The sequence below is a fragment of the Belonocnema kinseyi genome, chromosome 2, assembly GCF_010883055.1.
Source record: "Belonocnema kinseyi isolate 2016_QV_RU_SX_M_011 chromosome 2, B_treatae_v1, whole genome shotgun sequence".
NCBI classification, from domain to species: Eukaryota; Metazoa; Arthropoda; class Insecta; order Hymenoptera; family Cynipidae; genus Belonocnema; species Belonocnema kinseyi.
In genome coordinates, this window is record NC_046658.1 from 71,497,097 (window position 1) to 71,513,174 (window position 16,078).

General features: G+C 35.4%; 1 protein-coding gene across 2 annotated transcripts in view; it reads left to right on the plus strand.

Moving 5' to 3' along the window:
• Positions 1 to 16,078, plus strand: part of LOC117168122 (fatty acid synthase) — a 53,976-nt gene that overhangs the window by 30,873 nt on the left and 7,025 nt on the right. For both annotated transcript variants that reach the window (XM_033353528.1, XM_033353530.1), the window contains exons 2-5: positions 817 to 1,001; positions 1,079 to 1,432; positions 4,302 to 8,274; positions 11,416 to 13,840. In XM_033353528.1, coding sequence (XP_033209419.1) covers positions 893 to 1,001; positions 1,079 to 1,432; positions 4,302 to 8,274; positions 11,416 to 13,840 — 6,861 coding nt within the window. In that variant the 5' untranslated portion in view covers positions 817 to 892. The remainder of the gene's footprint in view (positions 1 to 816; positions 1,002 to 1,078; positions 1,433 to 4,301; positions 8,275 to 11,415; positions 13,841 to 16,078) is intronic.

Genomic DNA, 16,078 nt, shown 5'->3' on the forward strand with positions numbered 1-16,078 from the left:
CCCCACACACACACACACTTTTGCTCGGCAATATAGTTTCAATTACAATTTATCACTTCAGTTTTACACGTGTAAATAAGTAATTGTTTTCTCCTCGTCATAAATTTGGTTGTCCATTTCTATACGTTAACTTGGGACAAATTATAAAAATACATGTTTAAATTGGTCGGGAAAACCTCGGGAATTTCAAATTGCCTGATTACTAGATACCCTGATAAGCATGTAATCTCCAAGAATTCTACATTACAAATGTGAAAATTTGAGGAAAAACACTTTTCTATGTGGGAGGAGGTAAAAAAAATTGTTCTTATCACGAAAACATAATAAAGAGTTTTTCGTGCCTGTTAAATATGTGCAATACATGTATTATTTGACATGCAAAAATTGTGAAACATGTTTACACTGAAATTGAAAGAAAAAATTATTTGTATAATACCTGATAGAAAATCTACTTGAATTCATAGAAGTATATGGCCGCTATTTACAATGTTTCACAGGGAAAATATTGGTAAAAAAATGTTCCGTGATTGAGGGCGGAAACCATAAAAAGTCCTTATCCAGTGATCTCCCTCATATTTAAAAAAATCCGTTTTTCGACTGAAAGCAGAAAGGACTCTTACATATCCCTAATACGTATCGATAAATAGTATCCTGAATTACTTGAAGTCGTTGAAAATAAAATGTTGCAAAATTGTTTCTAATCCAGATGTGATTCTTATGACTTAATTTAATATTTACAATTGGTTGTTTTATAACTTACGAACACTCCATTCAAATTCCAAAATTTTTATCTCTATTTTCCAAATTTTGTTTCAGTTAGCTGTCCACGAGGCTTTGACGACAGTTTATTTTGACGGGAAATCCTTAGTTTTACTATATTGAATCTTAAAAAATGCCTGCTAGGTTTGAAAGCATGAATACTCCGATCGCACGTGATCATATTATTCCTAACGGCATGCCATACGTTGTTGATGATGAAATTGTTATCACAGGATTTTCTGGTAAGTAAGAATATATACGTAATTATTTCCTCTCAAATAATTAGTTGATAAATAACTAAATGTTTTGTTGTTTACAGGTCGCTTGCCCGAGTCTTCAAACATAGAAGAATTCAAACAGCAGCTTTTCGATGGAATCGATCTAGTAACAGACGATGAACGACGATGGCCTTCCGGTCTTCACGGTCTTCCCAACAGAACCGGAAAAATCAAGGATATCGCATCCTTCGATGCCACTTTTTTCGGCGTCCACGCCAAACAAGCACATGTGATGGATCCTCAACTTAGAATGCTCCTCGAATTAACGCACGAAGCCATCGTAGATGCCGGCATCAATCCCGCAGAAATTAGAGGATCCAAAACCGGCGTTTTCATCGGAGTTAGTGAGTCAGAATCTGATGAATTTTGGACCTCAGACCCAGATCAGGTTAACGGTAAGAAGTTGCAGAATAATGATCAACTTTAAATAATTTCACGGGTAATTTCAGCGATGTGACCGTTAAACCCACTTTTTGCTCTAGAAAACTATATAACCCACATTTTTTCTGAAAATAGGCTTTTTGTATACAAAATTTTATAAAAAGTCAAAAACATGCTGTTAAAAGGATTTGTTTGAAATCTCATTTTTAATATTGCAATAAAAAGATTAGTAATTCAAAACTAGTAGCTAACTAACTTTGTGCTAACTAACTCTCTAACCAACCTATTCCTTTGTTTTTTAATGGCTTAACCCTTAAATAAAATTGCCACTTTTTTAGCAACAAAGCACCAATCCAACCTGAGATCTTGAGTCTTTATTTTGTACAATAAGCCACTTTTATAAGGGGTTTTTTATTATACCTTTTCGCCTTGTGACCAGAAACAATATTTCTTAAACTTATTTTCGCTTATTTATAAAGAATCATATTCCTTTTGTCTTTTTATAGACAAGTTTTTATACTTTTTTTTTTAAATTGAAAAATAGATTTGTACTCGAATTTTGTTAACTTTTTCTAATAAAATTCATTTTCTCTCAATTAAGCAACACGATATCTATCTCAGGAGTGAATTTTTATTTTTTTTTTCAAATGAAAATTTAACTATTCCAATTTTATTGTCCTGTCACTTTGAGATTGTAAGTCTTCAAAATATACTTCTTCGAACTGGATAATTTTGTTTAATTACATTTTTTGGCCTCGATTCAGAAAGACTTTAGCTCGAGAGCAAACTTTTTTATTTTTAAATTTTGTTCTTGTTTTAAACAAAAAAGCGATTTTTTTCATTAAAGCTCTATAAATTTTGATCTGATTTAGATATATTTTTTTATTCTAATAGCGGTTTTGATGAAAATATTAAAATTTGATTTTCTCAAAAAAAAAAAACACTTTAAACTTGTCTGCCAATTTATTTTGAAGTTGTATTTTGATAATGAAGGTGTCTTGTAAGTTTCAGGCTTACGAAATAACTTTTTTAGTCAGGAGAATTATTTTTTCTTACAATGGAATTGTCTACTTTTTCTTGGATATATCTTGGATATTTTTCTTAGCATTTTTTCGTATCTGTCATTGTTTCCAAGAAAAAGTAGAAAATTTTATTGTAAGAAAAAAAATTCTCCTGACTAGCAAAGTTATTTAGCAAGCATCAAACTTACGATATATCTTTATTATCAAAGTAATAGGTTAATAAATGTAAAGGTGGGTTTTTTGAGAAAATCGATTTGCAATATTTTCAGAAAAAACCGCTGCCATGTAAATTTTTTTTCCAATTATCCGCCGGATTTTGGAAGGTGACGATGAACGCTATTAGAATCAAAAAGAAAATAATAAATATCTCATTAGATCAAAAGTGATAGAGATTTAAAGAAAAAATGCGGGCGTTTTGAAAAACCAAAGACAAAAATTCAATTATGCGTAATTTTTCAATCGAATAGTTAAATTTTCAGTTAAGAAAAATTAATTGTAAATTTGTCCTTAATTTTTTTTAAAGGTGCTCCGCCAAAAGTGGTGGATTTAAAAAAAAAGAGTTGAGTTTTCAAGCTTAAAAGTACAACCTTTTTACATGATAGTTAAATTTTAAACCAAAGAGATTAATTTGGGACGAAAATGATAAACATTCAGCTAAGTTGTTGAATCTTCAACCAAAACAGATGCATTTTCAACCAAAAAGGATTAAATATCTACCAAGAAGAGTTGAATTTTTAGGGACTCCTGAACAATTCTGAAAAATAAAATTCTGGTAACTGGAAGGATTTTTTATTCGTTGCGCCTAATTAAGACTGAAGGTCGCAATTATATTTGTTCCGTTAAAAAAAATGTTAATACTTAGTTTAAAAGAAATCTAAATCGTTTAGTTTTTAATGTTTCAAACTTCAAATTGCATTAAACAATATAATTTTGAACATTTACAAATGTATTAGTTCATTTCTTCAATTTAAAAAACTTTGAAAATGATAGCGTGGATTTATATTTTTTATTAGAACTTGAAAAATGTTAAAAGTAAATTATTGAGCGTGTTTGAATAACAAATTTCAAAATTCATTTTTTTTAAACGTCAATTATATAAGTTTTAAATTCAATAGTTTCATTTTCAGTTTAATTATCATCAAACGGTGTCATTTTGAACAATCCATCCACCTGAAGGGCATGTAATACACTCAAATTCTGCCTATATTACAGTCCTCACTTTATCAGTTCGCTCAATTTTTTTGTTTCACTTAAGAACTTTAAAAAAATAATATATCGGACTGAAACTTTGGGAAATGTATCATAAAACCATAAACTACGTATATGTAATTCTTTTGAGTAGGAATTTTGCTAAACATTATTTTCAAAGAAATTACAACTGGTACTATTTTTTGATATATTTTCTTTGTAATCTTGAAATGTTGTGAACCTAAAATTTTTTGTTATTTTTAAAATATCTGTGATATGTAAAGAAACGTACATCAATGTAATTTACTGTCAAACCTTGCATTTATCGAATTTTGAGGCCGATATTTTACATATAAAAGAAGTTCTTAGGTTCAACAAATTTCAAGCTACAAAGAAATTATGTTAAAGAATGGTTCCAATTTTTATTTCTTTGAAAATAATTTTTATCAAAATTCTTACTCAAATCAAGTACATAAGCCTAGTTTATGGTCTTCTGATACATTTTCCAAAGTTTCAGTCCGATATTTTTTTTTAAGTTCTTAAGTTAAAAAAAAATTCAGTGAACTAATAAAGTGAGGTATGTTATGTAGATATTTGAGTGTGTTACATGCCCTTGAATAATTTAAACTATCACTTGAGCCTTGATTAAACCTGAAAAATGTTTCTTGCACAGGTTACGGTTTAACCGGCTGTTGTCGGGCAATGTTCCCCAATAGAATATCCTACACATTTGACTTTACGGGTCCAAGTTTCGCCATTGACACCGCCTGTTCCTCGTCTCTCTTTGCCATGCATCAAGCAGTGACCGCCATGCGTTCCGGCCAATGTGAAGCAGCAATCGTTGGCGGCGTAAATCTCGTCCTAAAACCCACAAGTTCCCTCCAGTTTCACCGGCTCAACATGTTGTCCATGGATGGAGCTTGCAAATCCTTCGACGCCTCAAGGAACGGATACGTCAGAGCAGAAGCCGCAGTTGTCATCTTCCTTCAAAAAGCACGGAACTCAAGAAGAGTCTATGCAACAGTCGTCAACTCCAAGACGAACACAGATGGCCACAAAGTCCAGGGAATCACCTTTCCCAGTGGAGACATGCAGAACAAACTGATGCGAGAAGTTTACTCAGAATTAGGTCTCGATCCCGCTGATGTCGTCTATGTAGAAGCTCACGGAACCGGAACCAGTGCTGGAGATCCACAAGAAGTCAACTCGATCGTAGAATTGTTCTGCAAAAACAGAAGGAAGCCTCTGCTCCTCGGGTCTGTTAAATCCAATATGGGACACTCGGAACCCGCGAGTGGTCTCTGTTCCATTGCGAAGATGCTGATAGCGTTCGAGGCTGGAGTAATCCCAGGCAATCTCCATTTCAAGATTCCCAATCCAGACATTCCTGCTTTACACGACGGACGCGTACAGGTTGTGGATCGATCCACGCCTTGGAATGGCGGTTTGATAGCCGTCAATTCTTTTGGCTTTGGTGGTGCGAACGCGCACGTTGTTTTGCGCGGCAATCCAAAGCCAAAAATCGCTCCATTGCTAGATATAAATTTACCGAAGATTGTTTCTGTCTCTGGAAGGACTGAAGAGGCCGTGAATACTTTCCTGGATAAGGTTAAGGAACACGAAAAGGATGACGAGTTTACTTCATTGGTGCAAGACTTGCACGCGAATAACATAACCGGGCATGCATATCGTGGATTTCAAATCCTCGGCGACGTAAATGTACGAGAAGTTGGTGAATTCAGTGGAGAGAAGAGGCCTATTTGGTATGCGTTTTCTGGAATGGGTTCTCAGTGGGCAGGTATGGGCCGAGCGCTCTTTTGCATCGACACCTTCCAATCGAGTATTCGCCGTTGCGCGGATGCTCTGAAACCAGAAGGTATTGACTTGTTGGATCTCATTATGAATGGAACGAACGAGACGTTTGAAAAGGTGGTGAATAGTTTTGTCTCGATCGCAGCAATTCAAGTCGCATTGGTGGACCTGCTGACTTTAGTTGGTATCCAGCCTGATGGAATTGTCGGTCACTCAGTTGGTGAACTTGGTTGCGCTTATGCAGATGGCGGACTTACAGCCGAGCAAGCCGTCCTCGCTGCCTTCTGGCGAGGGAAATCAATTGTGGAATCAGATCTGCCGAAAGGCAGCATGGCTGCGATAGGTCTCAGCTGGGAGGAGACACAGAAAAGGTGTCCACCAGATATTTGCTTGGCTTGTCACAATTCTGCCGATTCAGTGACTATTTCCGGTCCACTAGAATCAGTCGAGAAATTTGTACAAACGCTGAAGAAAGAGAACATTTTTGCGAAGAAAGTTCAGAGTTCTGGAGTTGCTTTCCACAGTAGATATATCGAATCTTGCGGGCCAAGATTGAGAGCTGCTCTTGAGAAGATAATTCCTAACCCGAAACCAAGGACCTCTAGGTGGATCTCGAGTTCTATTCCGGAATCTGCATGGAATACTCCATTGGCACAGCTTAGTTCTCCAGCTTATAATGTCAATAACCTTCTTTCACCAGTTTTATTCCATGAGGCAATTGCTCATGTGCCTGAAAATGCGATTGTAATAGAAATCGCCCCTCATTGTTTGCTCCAATCTATTCTTCGCAGGTCATTACCACCAACAGTCACAAACATCGGTCTTCACAAACGAGAACACAGTGATAATCTCACGTTTCTTTTGACAAATATTGGCAAACTTTACAACAGTGGAGGCCAGCCGAGGCTTTCCAAACTCTATCCTCCCATAACTTATCCAGTTGGACGAGGAACTCCGATGATTAACTCGATGGTTCAATGGGATCATTCAATAAAGTGGAATGTTGCAGACTTTTCTGGAAAATCAGGACAATCCGGACAGAGTGTAGTAGAAATTGATTTATCAAAAGAGGAATACTCTTATATTGCTGGTCACTGCATCGACGGAAGAATTCTTTTCCCCGCGACTGGATACCTAACAATCGTGTGGAAAACCTTCGCAAAATTACGAGGAACAGACTATGAGAAGATTCCTGTCGTTTTTGAAGATGTGCAGTTCCATCGCGCTACCATTATGCCGAAAGAGGGTTCTGTCAAATTTGTTATCAATATCTTCGAAGGTACTGGAGGTTTTGAAATTTCCGAAAGCGGAGCTTCAACAGTGACAGGAAAGATTCGAGCACCAGAGGACATTGCAAAGGCACATCTCAACCTACCAGTACCTGTCGTTCGAAGCCAACCTGATTTATTAGAACTGAAGACCGATGACGTATACAAAGATCTTCGACTTCGTGGCTACGATTACAGCGGAATTTTCAAAGGTATCAAATCATCCGACAACCGAGGTGTTTGCGGAAAACTTTCTTGGTCAAACGACTGGATTTCTTTTGTCGATACGATGCTCCAGTTCGCGATTCTTGGTAAAAATACTAAGGATCTATTTCTGCCAACTCGATTGCAGTACGCAGCAATTAATCCTGCAAATCATATGCAAATCATAGAAAAGTTACAAGAGGATGAAGGGATTCCGGTCTATAGTTACACTAATGTTGAAATCGTCAAATCGGGAGGAGTAGAGTTGAGAGGAATGAAATCTTCCCTTGCTCCGAGAAGACAGCAAACTCAAGCTGATCCAAAACATGAGAAATATACTTTCGTGCCGTATGAGAATACACAATCTCTGGTGGAAGATCCCGAGAAGGCAAAATTGCACGCGTTGACTGTCCTGCTTCAAGTTGCCAATGAAAACCAGGGTTTAATCAAAATTAAAGCAGTTGAAGCTACTGCTGAACGAAATCCTGAGGCGCTTTTAACACCCTTGGTCTTAGATATTCTACTTAGTGAACCGATGCTCGATGTTGACATGAAATTGGCTACAGTGTCTCCTGATAACTATGCTACGATTGTGGAACAATGCGATGCTAAAACTGCTGTTGTTGATATACAGAGCACTCCTGTTGGACAGGATCTCCATCTTATATTGGCAGCGGATGTACTGAATAATAAGATGGCTGCGGCTCTGAAAAACTTTGAAGCTTCACTTAATCCGGGTGGCTTTATTCTTTCTGAGGAAACTACCAAATTGGATCCAAATATCTTAAAGGGGTCTGGTTTAATTTTCGTGGGAAAGCAGATTGTCCCTGGAAAGACTTATATACTTTTGAAGAAAGAAGAGGAGAAGGCGGAACCTATTATTGTTCAAGTTACGGAGAAGAACTTCGCTTGGGTGGATGAGTTGAAAGCTGCACTCAAGAAGTCAGAAACTGAGGGGCAGAAGATTCTGGTTGTTGGCCAAGGAGAAGAACTTCTTGGTCTCGTTGGATTGATGACCTGTGTCCGCAGAGAGGCAGGTGGATTGAATGCCCGTTACGTATTCATTCAAGACAAGAGTGCCGAAAATTTCTCGTTAAGTGATGCTTTCTACGGTCAGCAGTTGAACAAGCAACTCATGGCAAACGTGCTAAAAGGTGGACAATGGGGATCATATCGTCACTTGCGATTAGACAAACAAAGCGACGTACCTGCTCTTCAGGTAGAACATGCATACATCAATGCTTTGGTGAGAGGAGATTTGAGCAGCTTGCGATGGATTGAAGGTCCTCTGAGTTATTATCAATCCGAGAAATTCGTTGGACAAGAACTCTGCGACGTCTATTATGCGCCCCTCAATTTCAGGTAAGAGAACTTATCAGTTTTCGCATTCATTGCTCTTCAATCAGGTAATTTTAGGTGCATTAAGCAACTAATTCACAGGTCTCACAGACTGATCCCGTAATATAACTTTCAATAATGTCACTTTTCTTTCAATAAATTAAATCATGGGTTAATCACTATTCAATTCAGGTGTATACCTACTTCTGAATTATCTTGAATTCTTTTGAAATTTTTTCCGGGTATTCTGAAATATTCCGAGACATTTTTAATAGGTTTCAATAATTTGAGGGGTTTTTAAGATTTTAGGGTATTGTTAAAACTTCTCAGGCGTTTCCAAGAGCTTTTAGTTGGAAATATTTCAGAGGAAAAAAAATCTAGGGATTTTTGAATAATTTCATTAATTTGGAGGAATTTCAATGCGTTTGAAATATTTTAAGATACAGAGTTTTTGAATTTCGCAAGAAATTGAATGATTTTACCTGAGCTAAAAGGTTTTAATATATTTTTAAAGATTTCACAGGATTTTATCAAATTTCCAAGGATTTCCATTATTTTAAGGGATTTTAAGGCTTTCAATGTATTTTAATAAAATTTTCACAATTTCCGGCGAAACGGAAAATTTCGAACGACTGTGTAAGTGTTAATGCAGACTATTTTAGTGAACTTTAAAGAATTTGTTCAAGAGAAGTGAGGTATTTCGAAGGGTTTCTAAAATTTGAAGAGATTGGCATTTTTTTAATTCACTCTAAATTCTTATTAATTAATTTATCCTGAGTTTTTTGAACTCTTTGGAATTCTTTAAAAAAAAAATATGAATTCACTTGAATTCTTATAAATTTATTCAATTCTACTTAACTCAATATTTTTTTTTTTAATTTTCGAAAGTTTTTATTCAATTGATCCATTAAAAAAATTATCAAAGGATTTTAAATATCAAGGATATTGTCAAAGATTCCCAGGCATTTTCACAAGATTTAAACAATTTCAAGAGTTTTTCAAGGGTTTCACTAAGTTTAAGGGATTTTAATATTTTAATGGATTTCAAAGAATTTATTCATAAAAAGTGAGGAATTTCGTAGGATTTCAATGATTTGAAGAGATTTTAAAATATTTGTTGCAATTAATTTAAAATTCGTCCTGAATTTTATGAATTTATCTTGAATTCTTTGAATATTATAAATTCACTCAATTCCATTCAATTTAATAGATTTTTTAAAAGTTTTTTTTTTAAGTGATCATGAAGCATTTAAAACTCACATTAAATTTTTAAGAATTTCATCAAATTCTTTTAAACTCATTTTCATTTTTCTAAACTCATTTCAAACTTACTCAATTCAATGCATTTTTCATATTTTAAAATTGTTTTCAAATCACCTAATTGACTTCTAAATTCAACTCGATTTTATATGAATTTCGTCGAATTCTTCTTATTTCCTTTGAATTCCTCTAAATTCCTTGAAATTTTACTGAAATCAGTGGAATTTTTTCGATTTTTAAAATGTTTTTTAATTCATTTGAAATAATTTTTGAGCTACAAATTATTAGGATTTCAAAAGATTTGCAGAGAATTGAACTTATTTTTTTTGGAATACACCTGAATCTTTTTAATTCTTAGGCACTTCATCAAGTCCGATTTTGAATTTAACTTGAATTTTTGTGTAGTCATTCTATTTAATTCAATGGATTTTGTGAATTTTTAAAAGATTTATTTAATTTATCCTAAATTCTTTTAACCTGACCTTGAATTCTTAGACATTTGATCAAATCCTTTTGAATTCCCTTACATTTTTTTCATATTTTAAAACCAAATTCATTTCAATCAGGCAGGTTCTACACTTGAAGTCGCAGAATCTCTCGAGGACAAAATATATATTTTTTTAAAGGAAACTGGGCAATGCGTATTTTTGCGATTTGTGAAAAAAAATTTCACGAAGTTCTGCGCATTCGAATTATTGGCTTCGTCTACAACAACAAAAAAACATTTTTTTCTTTACAGTTATGAGGTGATTTTTCTGCAAATACTAAAAGTCTATTTACTCAAAAAACCCACACTTATATTCTTTGTCAATTTTTTGTTGAATTTGTACTAGAATAAGGAAAATATCTTGTGATTTTTATGCAGGCTAAATAACTTTGATAGCCGGGAGAATTTTTTTCGTAAAATCGAAATTTCGTATTTTTCTTGCTTACAACAGATAAGAAAAAATGTCAAGAAAATATTTGGCACAGTTAAGAAAGTTCTGCAAAAAATTTGTTTACTCATTTATGATATCTTATACCGTTTCCGAGAAAAATCAAAAAAAATCAATATTTCTTTCGGGAAACTGCGGTTGCAACCAATTCTTTTAACTGTAGAAATCTGTTATTAACTATATTATAGATTGCTTTTCCGTACACAGTTACAAAATCAGGACACACTTGTCATTTGGCATTTAAATTTACTCTTCGAGTTTTATCCATTATTGTGAATCTAAATTTACATATACATTAAACTATCACAGAGTGATAGAAAAAAATTAACAAAGACATTTTTGAATTTCAATTGTTCATTTATATAAAAAAATTTTAAAAAACACGTTGAAGGACTAGAAATGTGTGGGCATATTTTCTCCAATTTTTATACATGTATAAAAACAACATTCTTTCAGTTTTATGCGGGCTAAGCCATTTTTGTGATCAAAAGAATTTTTTTGGTAAACACTTATTTTTTTATTTTTCTGGGAAACGGTACAAGATATCATAAATGAGTAAATAAATTTTCTGTAGAGGTTTCTTGAAAAAGGAAGCCAAAAATTCAAATACGAATAACGTCGTGGAACTTTTTTACAAATCGCAAAAATACGTATCGCCTAATTTTCACCAAAAAACAACATATTTTGTCCCCGAAAGATTCAGCGACTTCAAGTCTAGAACCTGCCTGATTTGCAATGGTTTCGGTTCTTAAATTGTTTTTAATTTAAATTCTTTGAAATTTAACATGAATTGTTTTGAATTCTTATAAATTTATCTTGAATTTGTTACCCTTTGAGTGATAAAAAAGTACCATAATGAGCGTGAAAAAAGTACCTTTTGGTCTCTATATAAGGACTTTGAGGCCTGAATTCATCAAACCTGTCACCAAATAAAGATGTAACTAATAAAACTCTCTAATTTCTTTTGCAGAGATATCATGTTAGCCTCCGGAAAATTGCCGCCAGACGCCCTTCCTGGTGATTTAGCAAGTCAGGATTGCATCCTAGGTCTGGAATTCGCTGGCAGAGATTCAGCAGGTCGACGAGTTATGGGTATGGTAGGAGCTCGGGGATTGGCAACGACAGTTTTGGCCGACCCTGGATTCATGTGGCAGGTGCCGGACAAATGGACATTGGAAGAAGCAGCTACTATTCCAGTTGTTTACGCAACAAGCTATTATGCCTTGGTAGTCAGAGGACGAATGCAATCCGGCGAAAGTATTCTAATCCATGCTGGTAGCGGTGGAGTTGGTCAAGCTAGCATAGCTGTAGCCCTGCATGCAGGTTGCACGGTCTTTACGACAGTCAGCTCAAAAGAAAAACGAGATTTCCTCAAGAAAACGTTCCCTCAGCTAACAGACAAACACATTGGAAACTCCCGAGACACCAGTTTCGAGCAGCTTATTCTCTCTGAAACCCAAGGTCGAGGAGTGGACATCGTGTTGAATTCTCTTTCCGAAGAGAAACTTCAAGCGAGTGTCCGCTGTTTAGCAAAAGACGGCCGATTCCTTGAAATCGGAAAGTTTGACCTTTCCAATAACACAGGCCTGGGAATGTCCTTTTTCCTGAAGAACACCAGCTTCCACGGAATTCTCTTGGATGCTCTATTTGACACCAACGGTCCTGAGAAGAAGGAGGTTGTTCAGCTTGTCTATGAAGGTATTCAGAATGGAGCAGTGCGTCCGCTTCCCTCTACAGTTTTCACGGAACAACAAATTGAACAAGGATTCAGGTTCATGGCTGCCGGCAAACACATTGGTAAAGTTCTACTTAAAATTCGCGACGAGGAATCCAAGAAAGTAGTGAAACCAGTTTTGAAAACCGTAGCTGCTATTCCCCGAACCTACATGAATCCTGACAAATCCTATGTCTTTGTCGGAGGTCTCGGAGGATTTGGCTTGGAACTAGCCAACTGGGTGATCACAAGAGGAGCGAAGTTCATCGTTCTCACATCTCGATCAGGAATTCGAACTGGATACCAATCACTTTGCATTCGAAGGTGGCGGGAAATGGGCATCACGATTCAGGTTTCGACAACAGACGTCACCAGCGAATCTGGAGGAGAGAGTCTTCTCAAGGAAGCCATGAAGCTTGCACCTGTTGGGGGAATATTCAACCTCGCTGCCGTTCTTCGCGATGCCTTGATTGAAAACTTGGAGGATGGTCACTTTAAAAGTGTATGTCTGCCGAAAGTAGACGGCACAAAGAATTTGGACTCGGCCTCGAAGAAATACTGTCCAGAGCTCGACTACTTCGTCTGCTTCTCATCAGTTTCCTGCGGAAGAGGAAATGCTGGACAGACGAATTACGGACTGGCCAACTCGGCGATGGAAAGGATAATGGAACAGAGACAAGCTGCTGGATTACCAGGTCTCGCCATTCAGTGGGGAGCAATTGGAGACGTTGGGATGGTCCTGGAAATGATGGGTAACAACGATACTGAAGTTGGTGGCACTCTGCCACAAAGAATGGCATCTTGTCTGACGACCATGGATTCGTTCCTTCAACAACCACATCCTGTTCTGGCCTCGATGGTTCTCGCCGAAAAGCAGAAAGCAGGCGACGCTTCTGGTCAATTAAATCTACTTGACGCTATTGCCAATATATTGGGCATCAAGGACGTGAAGACAGTCAACGTGAACAATAGCTTGGCTGATCTTGGAATGGATTCTTTGATGGGAACTGAAATTAAACAGACCCTCGAGAGGAATTACGATCTCGTTCTCTCCGCTCAAGAAATTCGATCTCTTACGTTTGGCAAGTTACTTGCATTATCTTCAGGATCGGCGGAATCCAGCGAAGCAAATCCTCCAGCTACTGCTGTTAATTCCATGAATGAAAACGACCCGGATGAGTTCTTCTTCCAGTGTTCTGGAACCGAAATTGTACCAGTCAAATCGCTGATTCAGCTACAGTCGAAGGTCAAAACTGGCGAACCAATATTTGTGATTCACGCGGTCGAAGGAGTTGTTTCTCCTTTGAAAAGTTTGGCCAGCGAACTCGAGCGACCTGTTTGGGGTCTACAATGTACCAAGGATGCGCCTCTTGACTCGCTAACGGATCTGGCAACGTACTACATCAAGGAAATGAAGACTGTGAAAAAGCAAGGCCCTTATAGCATTATAGGGTATTCGTTCGGTGCTTGTGTTGCATTCGAAATGGCGTTACAGTTGGAGAAAAGTGGAGAGTCGACAGTCCTGACACTTCTTGACGGATCACCAGACTTTATCACGTTACACAGCCAAACTATTGGAAAGCAAACAGCATCACTTAGCCCTGATCTACCGACTGGTGGCTATCAAAAGGCCCTTGCCTTTTTCACAAGGCAGCTTAACTCCGATATCAGTTTTATGAAGGTAAAATTCTTTCGATTTTTAAATTGTACCTCTCGAGACTTCACAATCTGTCTTCTATATCCCCTAAAAGTTCTCTATTTTAGATGAAAAAGATCGAAGAGTCTTGGGGATTCACAAAATTCGAATTTCAGGTATCATAGAGGCCCTATTCTACCCTATATTCATTTAAGGCCCCTAAAGTGTCCTAATTTGATGATTTTGTCTCTATGGTACTCTATGTGCAGTCCATAATGTAAATTTTAATAATGTCACTTTTATTTCAATCAATTAACTCGTGGGTTGATTTCTGAACGTATTTCTGAATTTTCTTGAATTCTTTAGAAAAATTTCAGGGTATTTTTAAAGATTCCGAGAAACTTTTGAAAGATTTCAATAATTGGAAATATTCCAAGGAATTATTAATTAATTTCATTAATTTAAAGGGATTTAAAAGCGTTTGAAATAATTTAGGATAATACATTTTCTAGAATTTCGGAAGATATGGAACGATTACAAAGGGCCTATAAGGTTTTAAGATATTTGAAAATATTTCACAGGATTTTATCAGATTTCCGAGGATTTCAAGAAAAATCCTCATAGAATTTAACGGAATTTTATAATAGTTTTGTGGATTTTAAATAATTTATTTGTGAGAAGTAAGGTGTTTTGTAGGGCTTCAAAGATGTGAACAAGTTTGAAATTATTTTTTGGAACTTACCCTACATGCTCATTAAATTATCCTGAATTCTTTTAAATTCTCTTGAATTTTTTACTGGACTTAAATTCACATAATTTCAAGGGGGCTTCGAAGATATTTAATAATTGCGAGGGATTTAAAAAAAATTGCACGCGGTTTTAAAGAATGGCCAGAATTTCGGTACATATGAGAAGATTTGACATGATCTATAAGATTTCAAGATATTTTAAAAGATTATAAGGTGTTTTGTACGATTTCAAAAGAATTCAACGATTTTAAAGAATTTTTAAAGCCCTCAAGGTTTTTAAATAAATTTTTCAGGATTTATAGAAAAATCAAATTTCATAGAACTTCACAGGATGTTAAAATATTTTATTGGATTTCAAAGAAGTGAAGATTTCGTAGTGTTTTAAAGATTTTAAGAGATTTTCAAATATTTTTTGCGTTTCATTTTGAATTCGTCCTAAATTCTTATTATTTTATCCTGAATTGTTTTTAATCCTTTTGAATTCTTCTAAATCACCTTAATTTTACTTAATATAATCATTTTTTCAAAGTTTTTGTTGAATTCATCATGAAATCTTTTTAACTCGCCTTAAATCCGTGGGCATTTAATCAAATTCGCTTTAATGCCCGTTTAATTTTACCAAACTAATTTCCAACTTCCTCAATTCCTTTATTTTTTTATGAATTTAATCGAATTTTTTTATTTACTTTAAATTCCTCTGAATTCAGTAAAATTTTATTGTAATCAATGGCATTTTTTCGATTTTTAACATTTTCTTCAATTAATTTGAATTCTTTTGCATTTAACTTGAATTACTTTGTAGTCATTAGTCACTTTTTAAAAGAAATTAGTAGGGTTTCAAAGGTTGTTAGAGATGTAAAATTATTATTTGGAATTCACCCTGATTTCTTATTAACCCTTAAACGGCCAAAACGCCACTACCGGTACACTGCTTTTCAACGGTCAATAACTAAGACTATTCGACACTAGAAAAAATTGAGACACATATATTTTTATTGCTTAAGATCTCCTCTTTTCGACGGTGCCAATGAAATTCCTCAAAAAATGTATTTATTATCCCAAAATGCAGTTTAAACAAAAAAAAAACGTGATTTTTCGTGCCTATTTTTTTTGTGAACCATTTTCCAAAGCTTTTCGAGTCTGTAATTAACCTGGAATCTCACTATCGGGTGGAGCAAATGTCTAAACTTTGAGAATCCATAGTTCAAAGATCGATTTTTCGTTTTAGTATTTTTAAAATGGCGTCTTAATGGCAAAATTTTTGTGAAAACATTCATGAATTTTTTTACAATAAAGGATGCGCTTTTCGGAAAAATCATCAGGAATAAAAAGTTCTTGTAATCAGCCAAGAAATACGCCTGAATTTTCTCGAAGCGTTTTGAGCAAAATTTTGAATTGTGCATATGAACAATTTTTGCAAAATTCAAAATTCTGCTCAAAACGCTCCGGAAAAATTCAGGCGTATTCCTCGGCTGATTACAAGAACTTTTTATTCTTGACAAATTTTCCGAAAAGCGCATAGTTTTTCAATAAA